The sequence below is a fragment of the Molossus molossus genome, unplaced genomic scaffold, assembly GCF_014108415.1.
Source record: "Molossus molossus isolate mMolMol1 unplaced genomic scaffold, mMolMol1.p scaffold_m16_p_5, whole genome shotgun sequence".
NCBI classification, from domain to species: domain Eukaryota; kingdom Metazoa; phylum Chordata; class Mammalia; order Chiroptera; family Molossidae; genus Molossus; species Molossus molossus.
Window position 1 is genome coordinate 50,745,987 of NW_023425388.1, and position 20,308 is coordinate 50,766,294.

At 43.3% G+C, this 20,308-nt stretch overlaps 1 protein-coding gene across 7 annotated transcripts in view; it reads right to left on the minus strand.

Moving 5' to 3' along the window:
• DGKG (diacylglycerol kinase gamma) overlaps positions 1 to 20,308 on the minus strand; it is a 196,460-nt gene that overhangs the window by 10,571 nt on the left and 165,581 nt on the right. For all 7 annotated transcript variants that reach the window (XM_036242391.1, XM_036242390.1, XM_036242387.1 and 4 more), the window contains 2 exons: positions 4,647 to 4,767; positions 2,407 to 2,467 (listed from right to left, as the gene is read on the minus strand). In XM_036242391.1, the coding sequence (XP_036098284.1) occupies positions 2,407 to 2,467; positions 4,647 to 4,767 (182 nt within the window). The remainder of the gene's footprint in view (positions 1 to 2,406; positions 2,468 to 4,646; positions 4,768 to 20,308) is intronic.

Consider the following 20,308-nt stretch of genomic DNA (forward strand, 5'->3'; position numbering starts at 1 on the left):
GGGTCTCTCTGGACCGCAAGCTGATGCTCTAACCGCTGAACCAAACCGGCCAGGGTGCAATAAGTGTACTTTTGTTTTAATTCTTGAAGTTTAAGAATGACTTTCTGTTACCTTCTGTTGAAGTCCTAACTCCGAATGTGACTGTATTTGGAGACAGGACCTTTAAAGTGGCCATAAAGGTAGCACTCTAATCCAATAGAACTTGTAAGTATCCTTACAAGAAAAGGAGGACACCAGGCGTGCACATGCACAGAAAAGGGCCATGAGAGGACACAGTGAAGGTGGCTGTCTGCAAGGAAGGAAGAAAGGCCTTACCAGAAAGCAACCCTGCCAGCCCCTTGGTCTTGAACTTCCAGCCTCCAGAACTGTGAGAAAATACATTTCCGTTGTTTAAGCCACCCCATTTGTGGGATCTTGTTGTGGTAGCCTGAGCAGACTAACATACCTTTACATACGGATTTCCGTGGACTGAATACCATGCAATCACTGGTTTACAGACCTTTTCAGAGTGGGTTGTAATCTCTAAAGGGTGGCATAGAGAAAGGGTGGGGGTGGGCCAGGAGGAGCATTTGGCTGTTTGGATTTAGGTGAATGGCAATCCAGTTCTCAGTTAGCACAGACCCAGGTGGGAGAGGGTTTGATTTCTTCCAGGTTTTCTTTCTTTTTGGAGACAGGAGGAGCTTGGATAGATTTTTTCTCAATTCAGCTCCATCAAAATTATAAGTAGTAGAAGTTTCCTCCAACCATCCTGACTCTAACAAGGTGGTAAGCTATTATTGGTTTTTGGTATAGTGTGTTTTCTTTTTATTAGTCTTCATAGAAACAGATTAAGGTAAAATTTTGCAGAAAAATTTCTACTTTAAAAAAAATATGTTTTTATTGATATTTTAGAGGGAGAGAAAGGGAGAGAGAGAGAAACATCAATGTGAGAGAGAAACATCAATGTGAGAGAGAAACATAAATGTGAGAGAGAAACATCAATCGGCTGTCTCCTGCATAACCCCTACTGGGGACTGAGCCCACAACCTGGGCATGTGCCCTCACCTGGAATCGAACCAGGACCTCTCAGTCCATGGGGAGACTTTCAGTCTACTGAGCCACAGGGGCTGGGTGAAAACTTTCTACTTTTTTTTTTTTAATCCTCACCCGAGGACATTTTTCGATATTTTGTTCAGATAGAGTGGGAGGGAGAAAGAGAGAGAGAAACATCGATGTGAAAGGGACACATCAAGTGGTTGCCACCCACATGACCCAACCAGGGCTGGGGACGAACTGCAACCAAGGTACGTGTCCTTAGTGGGAACCAAACCCGGGTCTCTCCAGATTGCAGGCCAACGCTCTAACCGCTGAGCCAAATCGGCCAGGGCAATACTTTTGATAAACTTTATTGAAGATGTCATCTCTACAGTTTCTGTCTCTAGGGACCAGTTCTATAATTTGTAGAAGTTAATGGCACAAAGAGTTGTAGAAATACACCTACAATTTAGACCTAGTAGAAATCTCATAAAAACCCATTTTTCTAGTGGAAGACCACTTGCTTTTCTGAAGGGCTCAAAATAGCAGGTTGCCGAGGTATCTGAATACTCCACCAGTGTGAGAAAGCTTAGAAACATTACTTTCGTCTTTTGAGAATTGCACACTCATGATAGTATACAGGATATTACTAATGTAATATTCTCATGGGTTTCTAGCAAAGAAGGAACTAAGAAGAAAGGATACATGGCCCCTGTAGAGGCTAAGTGGAGACCTAACACAGATATGATGAGTAAGGGAATGAGGATGTCCCCTTTGTTTCTGTTTGTTCATTTGTTCAGTGCTTTGTTCACTATTCAACAAACATTATTGTGCAACTATTAGAAAACCAGGCAGTGTTAGGTGCTGGGTGAACACCATAAACAAAATAGATAACGCATATGTTTACTCTTTCAGTGGAGTTTTCAGATAGGTCCTCAGGGCTGTGGGGCACTCATGGGGACTGTGTCCATGCACTGTGGGAATTCTCCCCCAGGGGCTCCGTGGGTGACTGGTTGGAAGTTCAAGGTTAAGTGTGCAGATTTGACTTCCACATAAAGAAACACTTTCTAACAATTAGACTTGTTGATCACCAGAACAGTCTTTCTTTTGGGGTGGTAAGTTCCCTGCCACAGGGGTGATTCCAGCTGAGGCTCTCAGAAGAATTGCAGTTTTGGAATTGGTGCCTCACAGTGCTTGGCACATAGCAGGTATTCAATAAAAGCTTGGCAGGTCAATGGGTGGGTGGATGAGTAAAGTGGAAGCGAGGCCTCACTAGATGATTTCTCAAAGCCCGTGCAACTCTGAGATTCAGTGATTTCATATTAAGTCAGTGCCCCGAAAGGGCCCCAAATAAACCTTCTCACCCTCGCCTCAAAGACTGGCAAAACTTACCGTGCACGGTGGCTGCATCCAGGGCTCTCCATCCACTTGCATCGGCAGAAGCTTGTTTGTCCTGGAACCCCGAGAACCAAGATAACAGTGAGTTTCCTGGAGTCAGAGAATCAGGGTTGTTCCCACCAGGGAAACAGAAGTGGGAACACCTTATCTGCCCACCTGGGAGTAATTCTCTAAGACTATCCTGGGGGTGTGGGGGTGGGGATTGTTAAAAATAGATTCCTGAAACCACCTCAAGGATATTGACTCACCAGGTCCAGGAGTTTGCATTTTGATAAGTACTATGGGTGATTCTGTTGCTTTGGTCCTCAGACCCTACTTTGAGAAACACTGCCCTGGGTGAGCAGTGAAGTCCACAGAAGCCTGGCAAACAGCGGCTAGCCAGTATGGCAGCACCACTGCTGAGCAGACCCTCTGTCAAACAATCAGCATAGGGCCTGCAGACAGTGCCAAAGACCTCACTGAAATGGGAAAGGTTATGAAATGGGAAAAAGCCTGGTTTCTGTGTTGAGCGAGAGGTTGCATCATATCAGTGATGTAATGTCTCCAACCTGCAAAAGATGCAGTTCAGGTGTGAGTGTGTCTTGCCTTGCTCCTGATCCTAGCCATCCCCTCTTTTATCTTTTGAACGATACTACACTCTGTGGTTGCATGAGCTGTGGACCTGGCTTAGCTGGGAAATAGGTCACTAGGAATACTGTCCCCATTGGTAGGGGAAGAGGAGAGGAGAACGTGCTGCTTTCTTGCTTGGGATAAAGCTTCTCTGGCATATGGATTGTTAAAAGGAGAGAGGCAAGGTCTTTTGACTTCCTTCTGTTGAATAGTTGTGAATTCATACTACATCACCATGGGGAGAAAAGGCAGGTTTTTCCAGAGGTCTCTGGTCTGGGTGAGCAGGGAACAGGTGCTACCCACTGGCCAGGAAGCCCTCACCTGGCAACTGCCCTGTTACTGAAATTATAAAATGTAGGAGGCAAACTGTGTTTTAATGTAGATGATTCTCTGACTGACCCTAGGGACATTTAATAATAAAAAACCATAAACCTAATAACAAAACAAATAATAAGAGGAGAGAATAGATTTTTGTTTTGGGGGCTGAGGAGAGAATCTAGAAAATGCCCAGGAGGATGGGGCTCTTGGCTCACCCTCTCTGTTTCTATCTGTAAACTGGTCTACTGAATATAAGAGAAATCCCTCCCTCATTTACATGGCTTTAAAATTTTTTCCAGGATCAAGATGTTACATTCTCTGTGGTCTACATAAGTTATAGCTTAGATGTTCTGACTAGATGTACTTGGTGTTAGAGTCATGGAGACCTCACAGGGAAGGAAGTACAGAAATTAATCTGGAAAACAAGAGCCCCAGCACAGCAACAACCCAGGCAGAAAGAGGAGCAAAGCTTGGAGAAATAATAGAAAGACAGAGAAGACACAGAGAAAGAATGCAGAAAAGGAGTTAGTGGGATACACCTTCAGCTAGGAGACATCAGAAACAAGCTCAGGGGACCATTCTGAAGGATACAGGGGAGTATTGAGCAGTTTCCATAAATGTGCTCTGAGGACACTTGCCCAAGAGGTTCTGGGAGAAAAGGGTTCTGTGGTCAAATAACTTTGGGAAACCTGCATGCTGTGGTCCCTTCTGTGAGATCCCTAAGGCACACTCATAGATTTGAACTGTGAAAATAGAATGGGAGAAGGAAGGGACCAAACACTTCTGAAATAATCAGGTGGAGAAGAATCTGATTAGTTGCACTGATTAAACAGAAGCAACCAAAATCAGAAGATCCCCTCCTGTATAGTCCATACCCTGAAAGGTTTTCATCCTCTTAGTCAGTTTTGATATAAGTTTCCTGATGCTGATGGTTTAGCTCTACACAGGCATATAGGAAATAGTGTTTCTAAGGCCACCATCAAAGAACGAGCAGAGCAGACAACCTGGTTTTTGCCAGAATGTGCTCTCTGGATACATCTAACATTTTAATTTGTAAACATTAAAAAGGCAAGGAGTCTTACACTCTTGTTTAGAGAATTTCACCAATTCATGCTCAGGTGACAGGAGACTGGTGTGTGGACACCAGTCTATGTCCTGGATGACCGCATTATATCCAATTCAGAAAATGGCCTCCAAGGAAAGACATTCTTTATAAACGTTATCAAGCTTCTGTCCCCCATGCTTCCTGGACTCAAATCTAGGGAGGCCAGGAGACCTGGAGGCTGCGAGGTAATGAGGACGCATACCTGATGGTGACGGAGGAGCACTGGGCCAGCCTCCTGCCCGCGCTCTTCAGGCCAGTGTAGATCTGCCCCATCTCCATGGCTCCCTCTAGCCCCACCACTTCCAGAAGCTGGTCACTGAGGTCTGTGGAGTGAGACAAGCAAAAGCAGTACATACACATCCCTATGCTCTTCAGGCAAGTTTTGGCCAGAAGGTTTGGTACCTGGATGGCCAACCCAGAGCTGTCGATATCTCTTCATCTCCTACCAAGCAGCATGTTCATACTCATTCTGAATAGGGAATTTCTTTAAGGTCATTAAATGTACCTTTTCATGAATGGAAACCTAGTTTTGGTAAAAAAAAAGGTTTTGATTCAGGACATTAATATGCATCCAGTAAATAGGGTGGCATAGCAAGAAGCTTCTTTAAATGTGGAGTAACGTAAATGATGACCCGACTATTTCTGGAATTATTTTCAAGCTAAAAAGACATTGGATTGGGATTAATATAGGAAGGAATGTTGATGAAGGTAATTATCCATAGCTGGATCAAGTTTCTCTTCTCTGAGTGTCTCAATAATATTTTGGCTCTACTGATGATGACTGATGGTTAATTAACCTCAATTTTGGCCTGTGGTAAGCCAGTGGTAAGCCAACCTCCTTGGACATCCTTGGGGAAATTCAGTGACCTCTTTCAGGACACCAGGTGCCTAAACTGAGCCAAGGAAAATAATATTTCACCTACACCAGATTACTCTGGGTCCACATTAGAAAAAGAGGAACAGAAAATATTAGTCTCAGGCTCAGAGTCACATAATATCAATGGCCTCCCACAGTGGCAGTTACTTTTGATTTGGCACCTGGAAGAAGTAAGTCCCTTTTTTCAAAGTTCCTGAGGCTTAGATTGTGCCTGCCCAATTTCTTGTGAAAGCAATGGCAGGATTAAGATTTGATGTTGGACCCAAGTCTCACTTTTATAACACAACTTTTATTTATTTAAAACAGAAGCAAAAAAAAAAGCAGATTCTTTAAAAGCTTCCATTCTTTCATTCTTTTGCTTACTATGGCAAAGGTTCTTTTCTCATAGGCTGTAGCTAATCCCTAATATCCTATTAATCTCCACAAACTAGAAAATTATGTCTATGTTAATGCTTTTGTTTATTTAACAGATGGCTTCTGTCTTCTAAGGAACCTTCTGATATATTGTAATAGTGTTTGTTAGCATTGGCAAACCGATACTTGGGTTTGTTTTTACTTTTTTTGTTGTTTAAAAGACTATTGTTTAAAAAACATTCTCTTGATGGCTGTATTTGTAGTGAAGACAGTTAAACAAATAATTGGGCTGCCCACGAATGTCAACATTGCTAATGTCTAACCTACTGGTAATCACAGATGAACACCAACTGCCAACAGATACACAAATTGCATTAGTCTTTCTGTGACAGGTACATAGCTTTCCCCTTCTACATCCACTGGCTCTCCCATTCTCCTTCTCTGGTACTCTTTTCTTTTTTTCACATCTATGAAAAGATACTATCTCCTTAAAGTCTCCATCTCATTTGGACTTGGAACAAGAAGTCATAACAGGGCAATGTTTGTTTAGGAGAACGCTCCAGGCTCTCTTAAGGAGTTTACTTCCAATAAACAACACATGTCTAAACCGCTAGTCACTTAATTAGTTACCTTCTTACCAAAGAGCATTAAATAACCATTGGATAATCTTAGCTTACTGTACCATTTTAATGGTGTCTGTGAGGTCAACATGGGCTATGAGGGGGGGAGGGAGGGAGGGGGAGAGAGAGAGAGAGAGAGAGAGAGAGAGAGAGAGAGAGAGAGGAAGGAGGAGGAGGAGGAGGAGCAACAGCAGAACAGGAGGAGAAGGAAGAGGAAGGAGGAGAGAAGTATATAAGTGTGTCTAGAGGTGAGGAAGGTAGAAGAGTTACATTGGGGTAGAAGAAAAGAGAAGCAGAACTTTAAAAAAGTTTCTCTAGTGGCAGAGAGACAGATGACTTATAAAATGTTGCTCTTTGTACCAGGCTTTGGTATCTGACAGAGCTGTGATAGTTCAATGTTTCCCTCCCTGAAACATTCCCTGGTAACAAGATGTTCCAAGAAGCAGAGGACTTAATGGACTCAAGTGTTTCAGCTATTACAATGTCTTGGTCTTTTACCAAATTTTTCTGTTGAATGGCTTTAACTCTAAAGTTGTTATCACTTCCCACACATTACCTTGCAGTTATCACTTCCCACACATTACCTTGCTTCCTGGCTCTAGAAGAGAAGTAATGAAGGCTGATCTCATCAGCATGGTGGGCGTGTTGGGGGGCAGGGGCTTGCATAAATGTGGATCCGAGGAGGTAAATGTGGGAGCTAGGATCTAGGTACACTTTTTGCCATTCTGCCTTTGAATTTTTCTCTGAATCTTCCCTGGCATAAAGAGGCTAGGATGACTCCAGTCCACTACTGAAGATTGACTGCTCTTCCATTTCTCTACCATTGCTTAACTGATTTTTCTTTCAACTTCTAGAATGCCTACCAGGAAGTTCCGAGGTAAAAAAACAAAACAAAACAAAAAAACAACCTATTTATCTCTGTTTCCCCAAACCTATTGGACCATTCTTCTTTTGTGTGATACCTATGAACAAACCATTATAGAACAAGTGTTCACAACTTAGAACCTAGGATCAGGACATCTGGTATACCAGGTGACTGTTTTACCTTAGGTACAAATGATTCAGAGTGTGGCTTTGGCAATTCATAACATCTCTTCATATTGTCTTTACACTCTTCAACTCAGTGTTTAAGACAAAATGTCCATACACCTTAGTAAAACAGGAATTAATTTATTCACTCATTTATTCATTCAACAGTTGCTGAGGAGCAACTAAGTACCAGGCACTCTGTTAAGAACTGGGGATACAAAATATTTTAGTTTGGAAGGATTTTTAGCCAAGGGGGAGAAAAGTGTTAGGTGTAGAAAATGCTGTGATTGAATTATAGGAAGAAGGAGGCCTGAGTAGCTGATTCTGATTGGCCAAGGTATGGAAGGAAGATGTCACTGACATTTAAGGAAGGTCTTGAAGGATAAATACCAAGGTCATTTGCTGGTTTAAGAAGTAGAAAGAGGAAGAACATTCTAGGGACAGGGATGATCATGTGTAGTATTGGATAGTCACAGGATGCAGAAAAAAATTAATTGAGCAATAAATCCACTTGGCAATTTCATTGGAGAATATAAAAAATATTTCTACCATGCCCTGGCCGGTTTGGCTCAGCGGTTAGAGCGCCCGCCTGCGGTCCGGAGAGACCCGGGTTCGGTTCCCGCTAAGGGCATGTACCTTGGTTGCAGTTTGTCCCCGGCCCTGTTTGGTCGTGCGGGTGGCAGCCACTCGATGTGTCCCTTTCACATCGATGTTTCTCTCTCTCTCTCTTCCCCTCTCTCCCTCCCACTGTCTGTACAAAAATGGAAAAATGTCCTCGGGTGAGGATAAAAAAAAAAAAAAATATTTCTACCTAAGGAAAATTACTCTCCAGAATTTTTTTTTTTTTGCCAGAACTATAAAAAGAGGTCTCTGGGTTGGGCACAAGCTTGTAGCAACCACAGAGCAAGGCCTCTCAGCACTGCTCCTGGTAACAAAGCCTTGTGTTGTGCTCTGTGTGCAGTGAACACTTAATATGCACTCTCCAAGAAAGAGAAAAGATGAATGGGGAAGTGAAAAAGGGCAAATGTGGAAGCCAAGGAGGAAGAGCAAGGACGATAACATTTCCGATTTGGCCCACTAGATTCAGTCTTCAGTATGCAACATTATAAAGGCAAATCTGCTCGTGTCATGCCTGTACCCAAATCCTTCAGTCATAACACCAAGTGCTGGGAAGAGAAGATGAGATGTTCAGTCTTTCACGCCTGTGATGAGAGTGGAAGCTGGCAGAAAATGTTTTGCGAAGAAACTTTCATACTGCTGATTCATTAATTCTTTTCTTGATACTGATCACAAGAAATCATTGGCAGAACCTAAGTTCATACAAATATGAACACTGTAGTATCATTTATAATACAGGCATACCTTGTTTTATTGTTCTTGGCTTTATTGCCTTTTTACAGAATGAAGGCAAGACCTTCCACCAACAAAAAAATTGCCACTTGCTTTATCGCAATACTTGCTTTATTGTGGTTGCCTGGAACTTAACCCACAATGTCTCTGAGGTATGCCTGTAGTGAAATCTCCTCCTCTTCTCTTTCCATCTGTATGAAAATAGCTAAATAAATTATATGCTATGCATGTGATAGAATTTTATGCTGCCATTAAAATATTTACAAAACTTCAAAAACATTAACATGTATAGTTTATAATGTTAAGTGTGAAGGAGGGATATAAACTTACTTATGTAGCTCTCAACTATGTAAGAAAATGCATAGAAGAAAAGGACAGATTACCCCTAAAATTGTAACAGTGGTGAGTTCTGGGTAATTAGATTAAAGATGATTGCTGTTTTCTATTTTTTGCTTAGGTGTTCCATATTTTTTGTAATTATGGATCAATGTTATAGTTTAAAAATCCTTAAAAGAAAACCTATTACTTGCTCTTCACATTTGTGAAGATGATGTAAACACCTTCGCTGGAGGCCCAAGGCCCATCCCATCTGGCAAGAGGCTGCCTGTGCAGTTCATTTCCTGACATTGTAGGGCTAGGACCAACTCCAGACATACACAACAACATGGAGTTCCTCAGGTAAATCCTGCTGTTTCCCTCCTTTGTGCCACTCACTACATATGCTGTACCTCTGCTTAAAATGCCCTCTTCCACTTTTCCTGTCCATCAAAACTCAGCTCAAGTGTCATCAACTTTACAAAACCTCCCTGGACTTCCATGCCTGCAGTGTGATTTAGACAATCCTCCTCCAACTTCCCCAGGTAGATGTGGTCAAAGAAAGAACAAGGGGCTGGATGTGTTGTTGAAGTAACTGCTGTACCATAGGGTCTGGTTTGAATAGGGAAAGAGATAAAAGGAAAAAGATAGAGGACTGGATGGAAAGGGAGAAGGCAAGTTAAGAGAATTGATGGGTTCTAGGAGCAGATGTTCTGAGACAGCGGGAGAAAGAGGGTTGGGAAGAGGGCTGTGAGCAGAGCCAGAACATGGCAAGTTCTGCCTGTGGCCCCAGTGTGGGGAGCCCAAGCAGAGGGTGGTGATGAGGATTAGAGTGAAGGAGAAGTGAGGCAAGTTTAGTGGTTCTTAAACTTTCCTGCATGTTAGAGTTACAGTAGATCCTTAAACAATGTTGTTTTATTCAACGTCACTTCATTCTAATTGATGAAATGCCACAGGAACTTAACTCTTGCTTATATCAATTCACCTACGGCAAAACTGGTTTCATCGTACATCATTTTGCTTCAAGTCACAGAACCTATCGACAGTGTTAAGTGAGGACTTAATGTACCTGGGGAGTTTTTACAAATAACAATGACTAGGTTGCACCTGTACCGTTAAATCAGAATATGTAGGGCTGGGAGCTAGGCATCGCTACTTGTTCTTTAAGATTCCAAAATGAAGCACAGTTTGGGAACCACTGGGCTAGGTTTTTGGATGAATCATCCCCATAGGCCAGTGGTTGGACGGTGTGGTCTTGGGGCAGCCGCATCAGCATCATCTGGGAACTTGTTAGAAACAAAATCCTCAGGCCCCACCCCAGACCCACTGAATCAGACATTTTGGGGTTGTGCCCATGAGTCTGTGTTCTGAAGAGCCTCCGGAAGATTCTCAGGCTCACTCAAGTTTGAGAACTTGAGCCCTAGGCATTAAAACTGCCCCCGACATGCAGGAGTTGGAGAGAAAAGGAATATCAACACGTTACTTCCTGATTGCTTTAATCTAAAGCTTCTTCACTTGAAAATAAGGAATCAGAAATAATGAAACTGACCTCAAAGTGTGGTTATGAGATTAAATGGCAGAATGATATGTGAAAGAGTGGGCATTAAAAATATATTAGTTTCACTTTCCTTTTCTGCCACATGCACCCTGACACCTGCCAACAATCTCCAATTGCCTATCTACCTTCTTAGAGCTGTGTACAAGAGTCCCCAAACCTAAACATTTGGGCTAAAACATTAAAAAAAAAATCTTCCATGTTCCTCATAGTTTCATACATCCACGGAGAGACTGCAAAGCCAGCTGAGCTTTAGATTAAGTTGGCATCCTGCTCAGTCTGGTTTTTCCTCCTTTAATCTCTTTCCATATTCTGTTCCTTTGCTTACATCTTTGATCTCAGCAGCCTCATTTTGCTTTTATTTCTTTAGTCCTGCCCACTGTCAGGAGGAGGCATTGGCTCTCAAAACGAACAGGTAAAGACTGGCAGAGCTCTCATATTTAAGGGGCACATCTGACCTGTCTGCTCCCCTCTTAAGACCCTTCGGTGGCTCTGGAAGTCTAAGGGACAATGTCTTGGTTCCTCAGCTAAGTGTGCAAAATTATTTGCTATCTGGCCCTGTACCCTGCACAGCTATCCCTCTGTCTGGAGAATTCCCCTTAACCCTCCTGGCATACCCCAGGCACCATGCTTCTTCCTTCTCCTGTGCTCAGATGGTGGGTCTTACCCATGACAATTGTTTCTGGGCATCTCACTCTCCTAAATCCACTGAGAATTGCAGGAAGGGCTGTGTTCTTGTTTTGTTTCTTTGCATCCCTAGTAAATAGCTCAGCCCTTGGCATGTAAAAGGTTCTAATAAATGTTTGTGGAATAAACCAAATATGTTTAGTGCCAAAGGCCTTGACAGGTTTGGCTTGAAAGAAGAAAAAGATAATGATTAATAATAATAATGGTAATAATAATAATAACTACTTTCCTTGATTGAACTGGGTAACAGGCTTTCCGTGAATTAGCTAATTTAATCTGCATATAATACATAATGATTACCTGGTCTGGTTTTTGCCTCTCTCCCTTAATGCATAATGTTTATGTTCATTCTTATCTTGGCTGCTGGATCACATTAATGAAAATTCAGTCATTTAAGATGCAAGGGAAACACAGGATATATGGGTGTCATGATCTGGGGTCCTCACTTGTGGTGACCTGGGGAAGTGTGAGGGATCCTTAGCCTAACAGGGATGCCTTGCTACCCTCAATCCACCCCATTTCCCCCTCTATCAGCACTCCAGGATTTAGGTCTGAGGCCTGCAATGGGCCAGGCCAGGTCTTCTAGCAATCCTCAATGGACCTATTGAAACCCTGACTATGTGATAGCACCAGGGAGTTTCTGAACCATCCCTTCACAGTGTTAAGGAAGCCCGTCCCCTACCCTCAGGCAGCTGTGTCATATAATAAAATCTGTGGACACTGTCCCTTTACCAAGCTTACAGCACCACAGGTGAACTGAGATGTTAGGCGTCATTTCTTTGGGCTGGAATCATATCAGTTCAGTGGGTAACACTAATTAACAAATACTGATCTGAACCTCTTATTGGTAGGGGTATGCGCCTGATTAATTAGAAATGCAAAGAGAAATTCATCACTACCTGATAAATGGCCTCTGATCGACAGATACGGAGTCACAGATATAAAGAAAAAAGCTGAGAAACTCTGCACATGTTCTTCAGTTTTAGGCTAATAGCTTAATCACTGTGCCCGTTTAGGGCGGGATGTTTTCTCTCAGTCTGTTCCTAAGCCTACGATAACAAAATCCCACAGGCGGGTGGCTTAGAAAACACAATTTGTTTTCTCCCAGTTCTGCGGGCTAGAAGGCCAAGAACAAGGTGCAGGCAGGGTTGCATTCCTCTGAGGTGTCTGTCCTTGGTTTGCAGATGGCCACCCCCTTCTGCCTCTTCATATGGTCTTTCCTCTGTGCATGCAAATTTCTGATGTGTCTGTGTGTCTAAATTTCCTCTTTTATTTTTGTTTTTGCTCAATCCCTTCCCCCTTTTCACCCAGCCCTCCAACTCCCTTTCCCTCTGATAGCCTGTTCTCAGTATTTATGAGTCTGTTTTTATTTTGTTTGTTTATTTTGTTAATTAGATCCCGCATATAAGTGAAATAATATGGTATTTGTCTTCCTCTGACTGGCTTATTTCACTTAGCATAGTATTCTCCAGGTCCATCCATGTTGCAAAAAGTAAGACATCCTTTTTTTTTTTTTTTTTTTTTTTTTTTTATAGCCAAGTAGTATTCCATTGTGTAAATGTATCACAACTTTTTTATCACTCATCTAATGATGGGCACTTGGGCTGCTTCTAAATCTTGGCTATTGTAAATAATGTTGCTATAAACTAGGGGTGCATATATTCTTTCGAATCAGTGTTTCGGGTTTCTTTGCATATATTCTGAGAAGTGGAATGGCTGGGTCATAAGGAAGTTCCATTTTTCATTTTTCGAGGAAACCCCATACTGTTTTTCACAGTGGCTGCACCAGTCTGCGTTCCCATCAACAGTGCACCAGGGTTCCCTTCTCCACATCCTCACCAGACTTGTTGTTTGTTGATTTATTGATGATAGCCATTCTGACAGGTGTGAGGTGCTATCTCATCGTGGTTCTAATTTGCATCTCTCTGATGATTAGTGACATTGAGTATCTTTTCATGTCTTCTGAACTTCCAGTATTATGGTAAATAAGAGTGGTGAAAGCAGACATCCCTGTCTTGTTCATGATCTTAAGGAAAACATTTTTAGTTTTTGTGCTTGAGTATGATGTTGGCTGTAGGTTGTCATATACGGCCTTTATTATGTTGAGGTATGATTCCTACATTCTCATTTTGCTGAGAGTTTTTATCAGAAGTGGGTGCTGGATTTTTTTTTTTGTATGTGCCTCTAGTGGGAACCAAACCTGGGACTCTCTGGCCGACGCTCCAACTGCTGAGCCAAACCGGCCAGGGCTGGGTGCTGGATTTTATCAAATACTTTTTCTGCATCTATTGATATGATCATGTGATTTTTTTTATCCTTCGTTTTGTTCATGTGGTGTATCAAATTAATTGATTTGTAGATATTGTACTAATCTTGCATCCCTGGAATAAAGCCCACTTGATCATGGTGTATGATCTTTTTACTGTATTGCTGGATCTAGTTTGCTTATATTTTGTTGAGGATTTTAGCATCTATGTTCATCAGGGATATTGGCATACAATTTTCTTTTTTTGTAGTGTCTTTATCTGGTTTTGAAATTAGAATAATGCTGGCCTTGTAAAATGAGCTTGAGGGTCTTCCTTCCTCTTGAATATTTTGTAATAGTTTGAGAAGAATAGGTGTTAGTTCTTTGAATGTTTGGTCAAGTTCACTTGTGAAGCCATCCATTATCTTTATAGGAATTTAAACTTTTGTTTGTTGGGAGTTTTTAAAATTACTGCTTCAGTTTCATTAGTTGAAATTGGTTTATTCAGATTTTCTGACTCTTCCTGATTTAGTTTTAGAAGACTGCATGTTTCTAGGAATTTATCTGTTTTGTCCAGATTGTCCAGTTTGTTGGTATATAGTTTTTCTTAATACTTTCTTACAATCCCATGTGTTTGTGTGGAGTCAGTTGTTACTTCTCCTCTTTCATTTCTGATTTTATTTATTTGGGTCCTTTCTCTTTTTTTCATGATGACTCTGGTTAAAGGTTTGTCCAACTTATCTTTTCAGAGACTCAGCTCTTGGTTTCATTGATCTTTTCTAATTTTTTTAAGACTCTATTTCATTTATTTCTGCTCTGATTTTTATTATTTCTTTTCTTCTACTCACTTTGGGCTTTGTTTGCTGTTCTTTCAAATTTCCTCTTCTTAAAAAGACACTAACCAGATTGGATTGGGATCCACCCTAACTGCCTCATTTTAACTTAATTGCCTCTTTAAAGGCCCTATTTTCAAATACAGTTACATTTTCAGGTACTGGGGATTAGGGCTTCAACATATAAGGGTGGACAAAAGTAGGTTTATAATAGTTTGCATGGAAAAATATATAATACAAGAATAAATAATGATACAGGAATAAACTCTGTGTTTCATGTACTCACAACTGTAAATCTACTTTTACCCACTCCCCTGTATAAATTTGGGGGGTGGGAACAAAGTTTTCTCCATGACCTGCATAATAATAAAACCTACTTCATGGCTTATTTTGAGGACAAAAATAGTTTAATAAAATGTGAAGATGTTCTGTAAATAGCAATTAGTAATGGCCTTATTACGGTGCTACCGAGAAGCTGACATGCATTGGGGTTGTGTGGGACCTTCTTACTCTCCTCAGAAAGGAAGGATGTAAGCCCAGCTCTGCCTTGTGGTGGGTCCAGGTTCAGTCCCCACAGTCTAGACAGGTGAGTAGCTGGCAGGCTTCTCTCAGACTTGGCTTGCCAAGACTACGGCAGGCGTCACCTTGGGCTCATCTCCTGACTCCTAATTTCCATGGAGATGGGCCACGTGCCCTTAGCGGCTCAGGCACCCAAAGCCCAACAAAGCCATGTACTGATCAGCCCGCCTAAGCTTCCCACTGTGTCTGGTTTGTGCAGATGAAAGACTGCTCCTGGCTAAAGAGCTTCAAAGTCGGCTTAGAAGTATGGCAGCCTGAAAATAGCCTGGGGGTAGGGAGATGGAAAGAACCCCAAAGACTGTTTCTTGATCTTTTGAAGGGGAGGGGTTTGGGGGGTTTCTTTAGGCACAAAAGGTGAGTAGAAAAAGAAAGCCGTAACTGGCCAAACAGGATCCCCACCCCCCACGTTCCCACCTGGCCTCTCAAAGCACCAGGTCCTCAGGTATCCCAATCATAACTAACCTGAGGGATAATCTGTGACCAATGCTTTCCCCAGAGATCTTAACTCAGATACAGGATAGAGGCAAATGGCCTCTGGCCAGCCAACTACACAGGCAAGAGAGCTCCTTCCCTGGCATTCTGTAAACACAATATAAAGAATGTGCTCCTGAGCCCTGGCCGGTTTAGCTCAGCGGTTAAAGTGTTGGCCTGCGGACCAATGAGTCATGAGTTTGTTTCCAGTCAAGGGCACGTACCTTGGTTGTGATTTGTCCCTGGCCCTGGTTGGGGTTGTGCGGAGGCAGCCACTCGATGTGTCCCTTTTACGTCAATGTTTCTCTCTCTCTTCCCCTCTCTCCCTCCCACTCTATCTGAACAAAAGTGTGGAAAAATATCCTCAGGTGAGGATTAAAAAAAAAAAAAAGTGCTCCTGAGACATGCTGTGATTTTAGAGTGGGCTTTGGGCAGATTTGGGCCTGAACCCTATTGCTTGGCACTCTCTAGTCTTATTACCTTGGAAGAAGTCACTTCTGTCTTTTATCTGGAAAATATGGCTGTTGTGAAGCTCAAAAGTGATGCCATCAAGTGCCCTGCACAGAGAGCACACACAGGCCCTCAGGAAACAGTTGCTGTTATTGTGATGTTATGCTTTCTTAGAAAGAGACGTCCTCAGGAAATTCTGATTTTGCTACATGGTGAGCGCTTGGCCTTCTGCAGATGGTAATTATTGTAACCCAGAGAAGGCAGTGCAAGAAGAGGAAGGGAGGAAGGAGATGGAAGAGGGGTGGGGAGCATGGTTAGAGAAGAGGGAGGAGGGGGAGGGGGAAGAACAGGGTGCCAAGGAAGAGAAGGGCAGAGATACTGTGACCTTGAGATTTTAGGGTGACTGCTCCTCGTGGTGAGTAAAGTATCCCTATTTCTACTTCTTTTACTCAAAAACAAGGAGAATACTCAGCTTTTTATTTGGAAATGAGTTCCTTTCCTTTCCCTGTGTGTGTACAAGTAGGCAATACAACCCCACAATGATCAGGCCTTCCCTTGTTCCTGGGCTGAGCAAGGAGAGAGCAGATTAGGAAAGGAGGGAGCATGCAGGAAGGAGAACCAGCAAGAGCCTCTGCTTTCTGAAGAGGAGAGAAGCTGCGAGGTCAGAGGGAGAAGGCATGTGTTGGCCCAACAGGCAAGGGCTGGGATTTTGGACTCTGCTCTGGCCATCTGGTTGTGTGACCTTGGGCAAGTCACTTCCCTCCTCAGGGCCTCCATTTCCCCATATTGGCGGTTGGGGCATTCTATCCTTACAGTCTGGCAGGGCTCCTCCAACAGTGGCAGTGGAGACTGGGTTTCCCGACTGCCTGGGTCAAGGGCAGGTTGGCAGTCCTCATTGTTCCTCACACTGTCCAGATGACAGAACATTCAGCACAGCCCTACACTGAGCCAAGAGCTGCCTCACAATGACCACCATTGTTGGTCCCCGAAAGCCTACTTGAGCAGTGGGGCAGAGATCCTCCATTCTGAGTGGCTTTCTCTTCCAGGGTTAGGCAGGGTTCTGACGAAAGCTCTGTATGTTGGGGAGGGGGCTCCTAAACCTCTCTATGCTACGGGTCAGAGAGAAGCAGTGTGCAGGCAGAGTTGTACGGTGAGGAGTTTCTCAGGAAGACAGGACCTCCTGGAAATGGCTCTGAAGTAAGGGTCTGGCATCTCTAAGAAAAACCAAGGGTCAGAATGTTTCGTAAGGCCTGGGAGGCAGTGGAGCTACAGGGAATCTTGACCTGGTGATCCCAGTGAGGACATGAAGAGAATGACCATTCCTCGGCACGGACTGGAGGCCAGGCCTAGAGCTTTACAAAGGTTATTGCTTTTAATCCTTGTGGCAATTCTGTTACGTAGAAATTATTATCCCAATAAAAAACAAAACAAAACAACAACAACAACAAAAAAACAAGCAAACAAACAAAAAACCCCAGCAGCAACAACATCCTTGAAACTCAGAGAGAGAGAGAGAGAGAAACTAGCTGGTATGTGGTAAAGCTGGAATTCAAACCTGTCTGACTCCAAAAGTAAGCTCAGAACGGACTCAAGGCAGACGCAAACTCTCGTCAAGTGATAGGGTGTCCGAAGCCAGGGAAGTGAGCTTGGTATGGGTCAGCCTCATCTCAACTCTTCTCAGGATTCTTGGCAACACAATCCTGTTAAGTGGAATGCTGAGTTTCTTGATGTGATGGCAAAATACTAGTTGGTGTATTATCTGGCATTACTTTGCTCACTGAGCTCAAGAAGCTTCCATAATAAAAGCAGTCAGTGGTGAGATTTTCTAGTTCAACTCAAACTTGATTCTCAGGCATGACACATATAAGGCACACTGCAGAGATCCACACCAACCAAATGCATCACAGCTCAGAGAGATGCACACACCAGCCGCCTGGCCCAGAAAGGCAAAGCTAGAGGAGAGTTGCAATCAGGAGGGGTGTTTTCTGGTTGTGGGGTAGGATGAGTGAGAAACGGGGAGATGGAGGAGAGTACTGTGGTGTGTCTAGAAAAAATGCCATGTTTGGAATTCTAGGACTTGGCTCTAGTCCCAGATCCACCAATTAGTGTGGCCCTGGACAGGTCAATTAACCTCCCTGGGCCTCATTTTTCTAATTATAAAGTGTCTCTGTAGCGGATGAAAATAAGATGATGAATATAACATGTTTCTAGCATCTAGTGTTAAATTCAAGTAGGTGCTGAATAAATGTTGAATGAATTGGCCTGAAAATGGGAAGGGATGGGTGCTGGCAGCATGTGGAGGTGGAAGAGATGAAGGCCACTGTTTAAGGGCATTCACAGTGTGAACAGGAGCTGCTGGTATTGGGAGGAGGTTGGGTGTGAAGGCAGACAGGAAAAGGCTGAGCTTGTGGACAGTCGCTGGGATCCTGTTGGCTGGTTTTGGGGGAGGGAGGAATCTCCCACATGATAGTGCCCCCTTTGTCTGTCTCCCACTTCCTGTTGACTTTGTCCATTCTTCCTTTATGGGCCATTGACTCCCAGTTCAAGGCTGGAGAGTTGTAAGCCGGTCTCCTGCATCAGCCTCCTAACTGGCCTCCTTGCTGCCAGTCCCTTTCCAGTCCCTTTTCTTTTCCTCTAATCCAAACTGCACTCGATCTCACCTCCTATTGCTCCTGGCTTAAAACGCTTCGCCTCTTCCTGTTATTCACAGGATTATGTACAACAAATTCCATGGCCTTCTTTTATGCTACTTCTGTGTGCTAGTTCCCTGGCCCATCTTCCCTTCCTCTCATTCATTGTCTTTTCAAATCCTTTTCAGCTTCAAGTATTAGCACAAACCACCTTGTAGCCCCTTCCTTCCTTCCTTCCTTCCTTCCTTCCTTCTTTCCTTCCTTCCTCCCTCCCTCTCTCCCTCTTTCCTTTTCTCCCTTTCTCCCTCCCTCCGTCCCTCCCTCCCTCCCTCCCTTCCTTCCTTCCTTCCTTCCTTCCTTCCTTCCTTCATCAAATATTTATTGATCACCTCCTAGATGATGGTACAATACTGGGCAGCTGAGTTCATAAGGAAGGCCCATTTTTTTTCTTACCTCCTACACTCTTTAATATTCTGTTTCTGCTGCTCCATGGTGCTTACATCTTATGCCAGTGTTAACATAACTTTCTGCATATATTCCCTCTGTGTATATTGTGAACTACTGAAGGGCTAGACCACATGGCACTCTTGGTTGCATCCTCTGCAGCACCTGGAGCAGTGTAGGGTCCTGAAGGCAGGCTTGAATCCAGGCTCTATTGTATATTGTCTGTGTGTTCTTTACCTCATGAGCCTCAGTATCCTCAAATGGATTAAATTATGAAATATGCAGCAAGCTTGGCCCATAAGTAACTGTTCAGCAAATAACAGCCCAATACATATTTACTGATTAATTGAGAAGATGAAACACTTCTTGCACACGTTAGAAGCAGATCAAGAAGAACACTAACATTCATGCTGGGCAGAGCATGTAGCCAGCATGGAGTTTTGCTGTGGGTTGGGTCTTAGGAGGTTCCCCATATAAAATAGCTAAAGAGCTGCTACAGGGGAATGGGGGCTGGTGTGTGGACCAAGATGAGCAAGCACAGGAGGGAAAAATGTAAAATGTCTAGGCCTGCCAAAGAGTCAGCCTAGAAGTTTCTTCTGCATGTGAAAAATAAAAGGTTCCTTGGCTCTGTGGTTCTATTTTGAGAAGCATACCTCCTAAGGCAGAAATTAAGTTGGAGTTGAACTCCAGCTTGAACCTGTGTGAGCAAGTTTCCCGTCTGCAGATGCTGAGCAGCCTCTGAGGCACACTTTTACCTGGCCAGCCCCTCCTAGGTCTTTGGGCGGGGGATATTGTGAGTTTGAGTCCTCCTGATTTAGAAGTCAACTGAAGAAGAATGAACAATTGCTTCACTTTGAATTTCCAGTGATTTCCAGGTGGGCCAGGGCCAGCCAGAAATGGGGAGGCTGGGATGGCTACTCTGGTGCGTGTAGAAAAGACCTCCACGTTTGAAATACTAGAACTTAGCCTCTAGTCAGATCCACTTATTCATGTGACCTTGGATAGGTCAATTAACCTCCCCTGGCATAATTTTTCTAATGTATTAAGTTTCTTCCTGGCATTTTTAGGGGGAGTACACGGCCCACCAGAACAGTGATTCTCAAACTTTAGTATCATGGGGAATCTTGTTGAAACACAGATTCAGCTGCAGGAGGTCTGGCCTGGGACCTGAGAGACTGCATTTTTGACACTCTCAGGTGATAGCAGTGCTGCTGGGTGTGGCCCACATGTGGTTCTAGTGAGGGGACTGGCAAACCACAGCTTCAGGGCCAAATACAGCCTGATGCTTATTCGTGTCAACAAATGAGTTGGGACACAGCCATACCCACTCATTTACATATTGTCCTTGTCTGTTTTCACACCAATGGACCGAGTTGAGTAGTTCATCAAAGACTATGTGCTCCTCTACAGAAAAAGTTGGCCAAC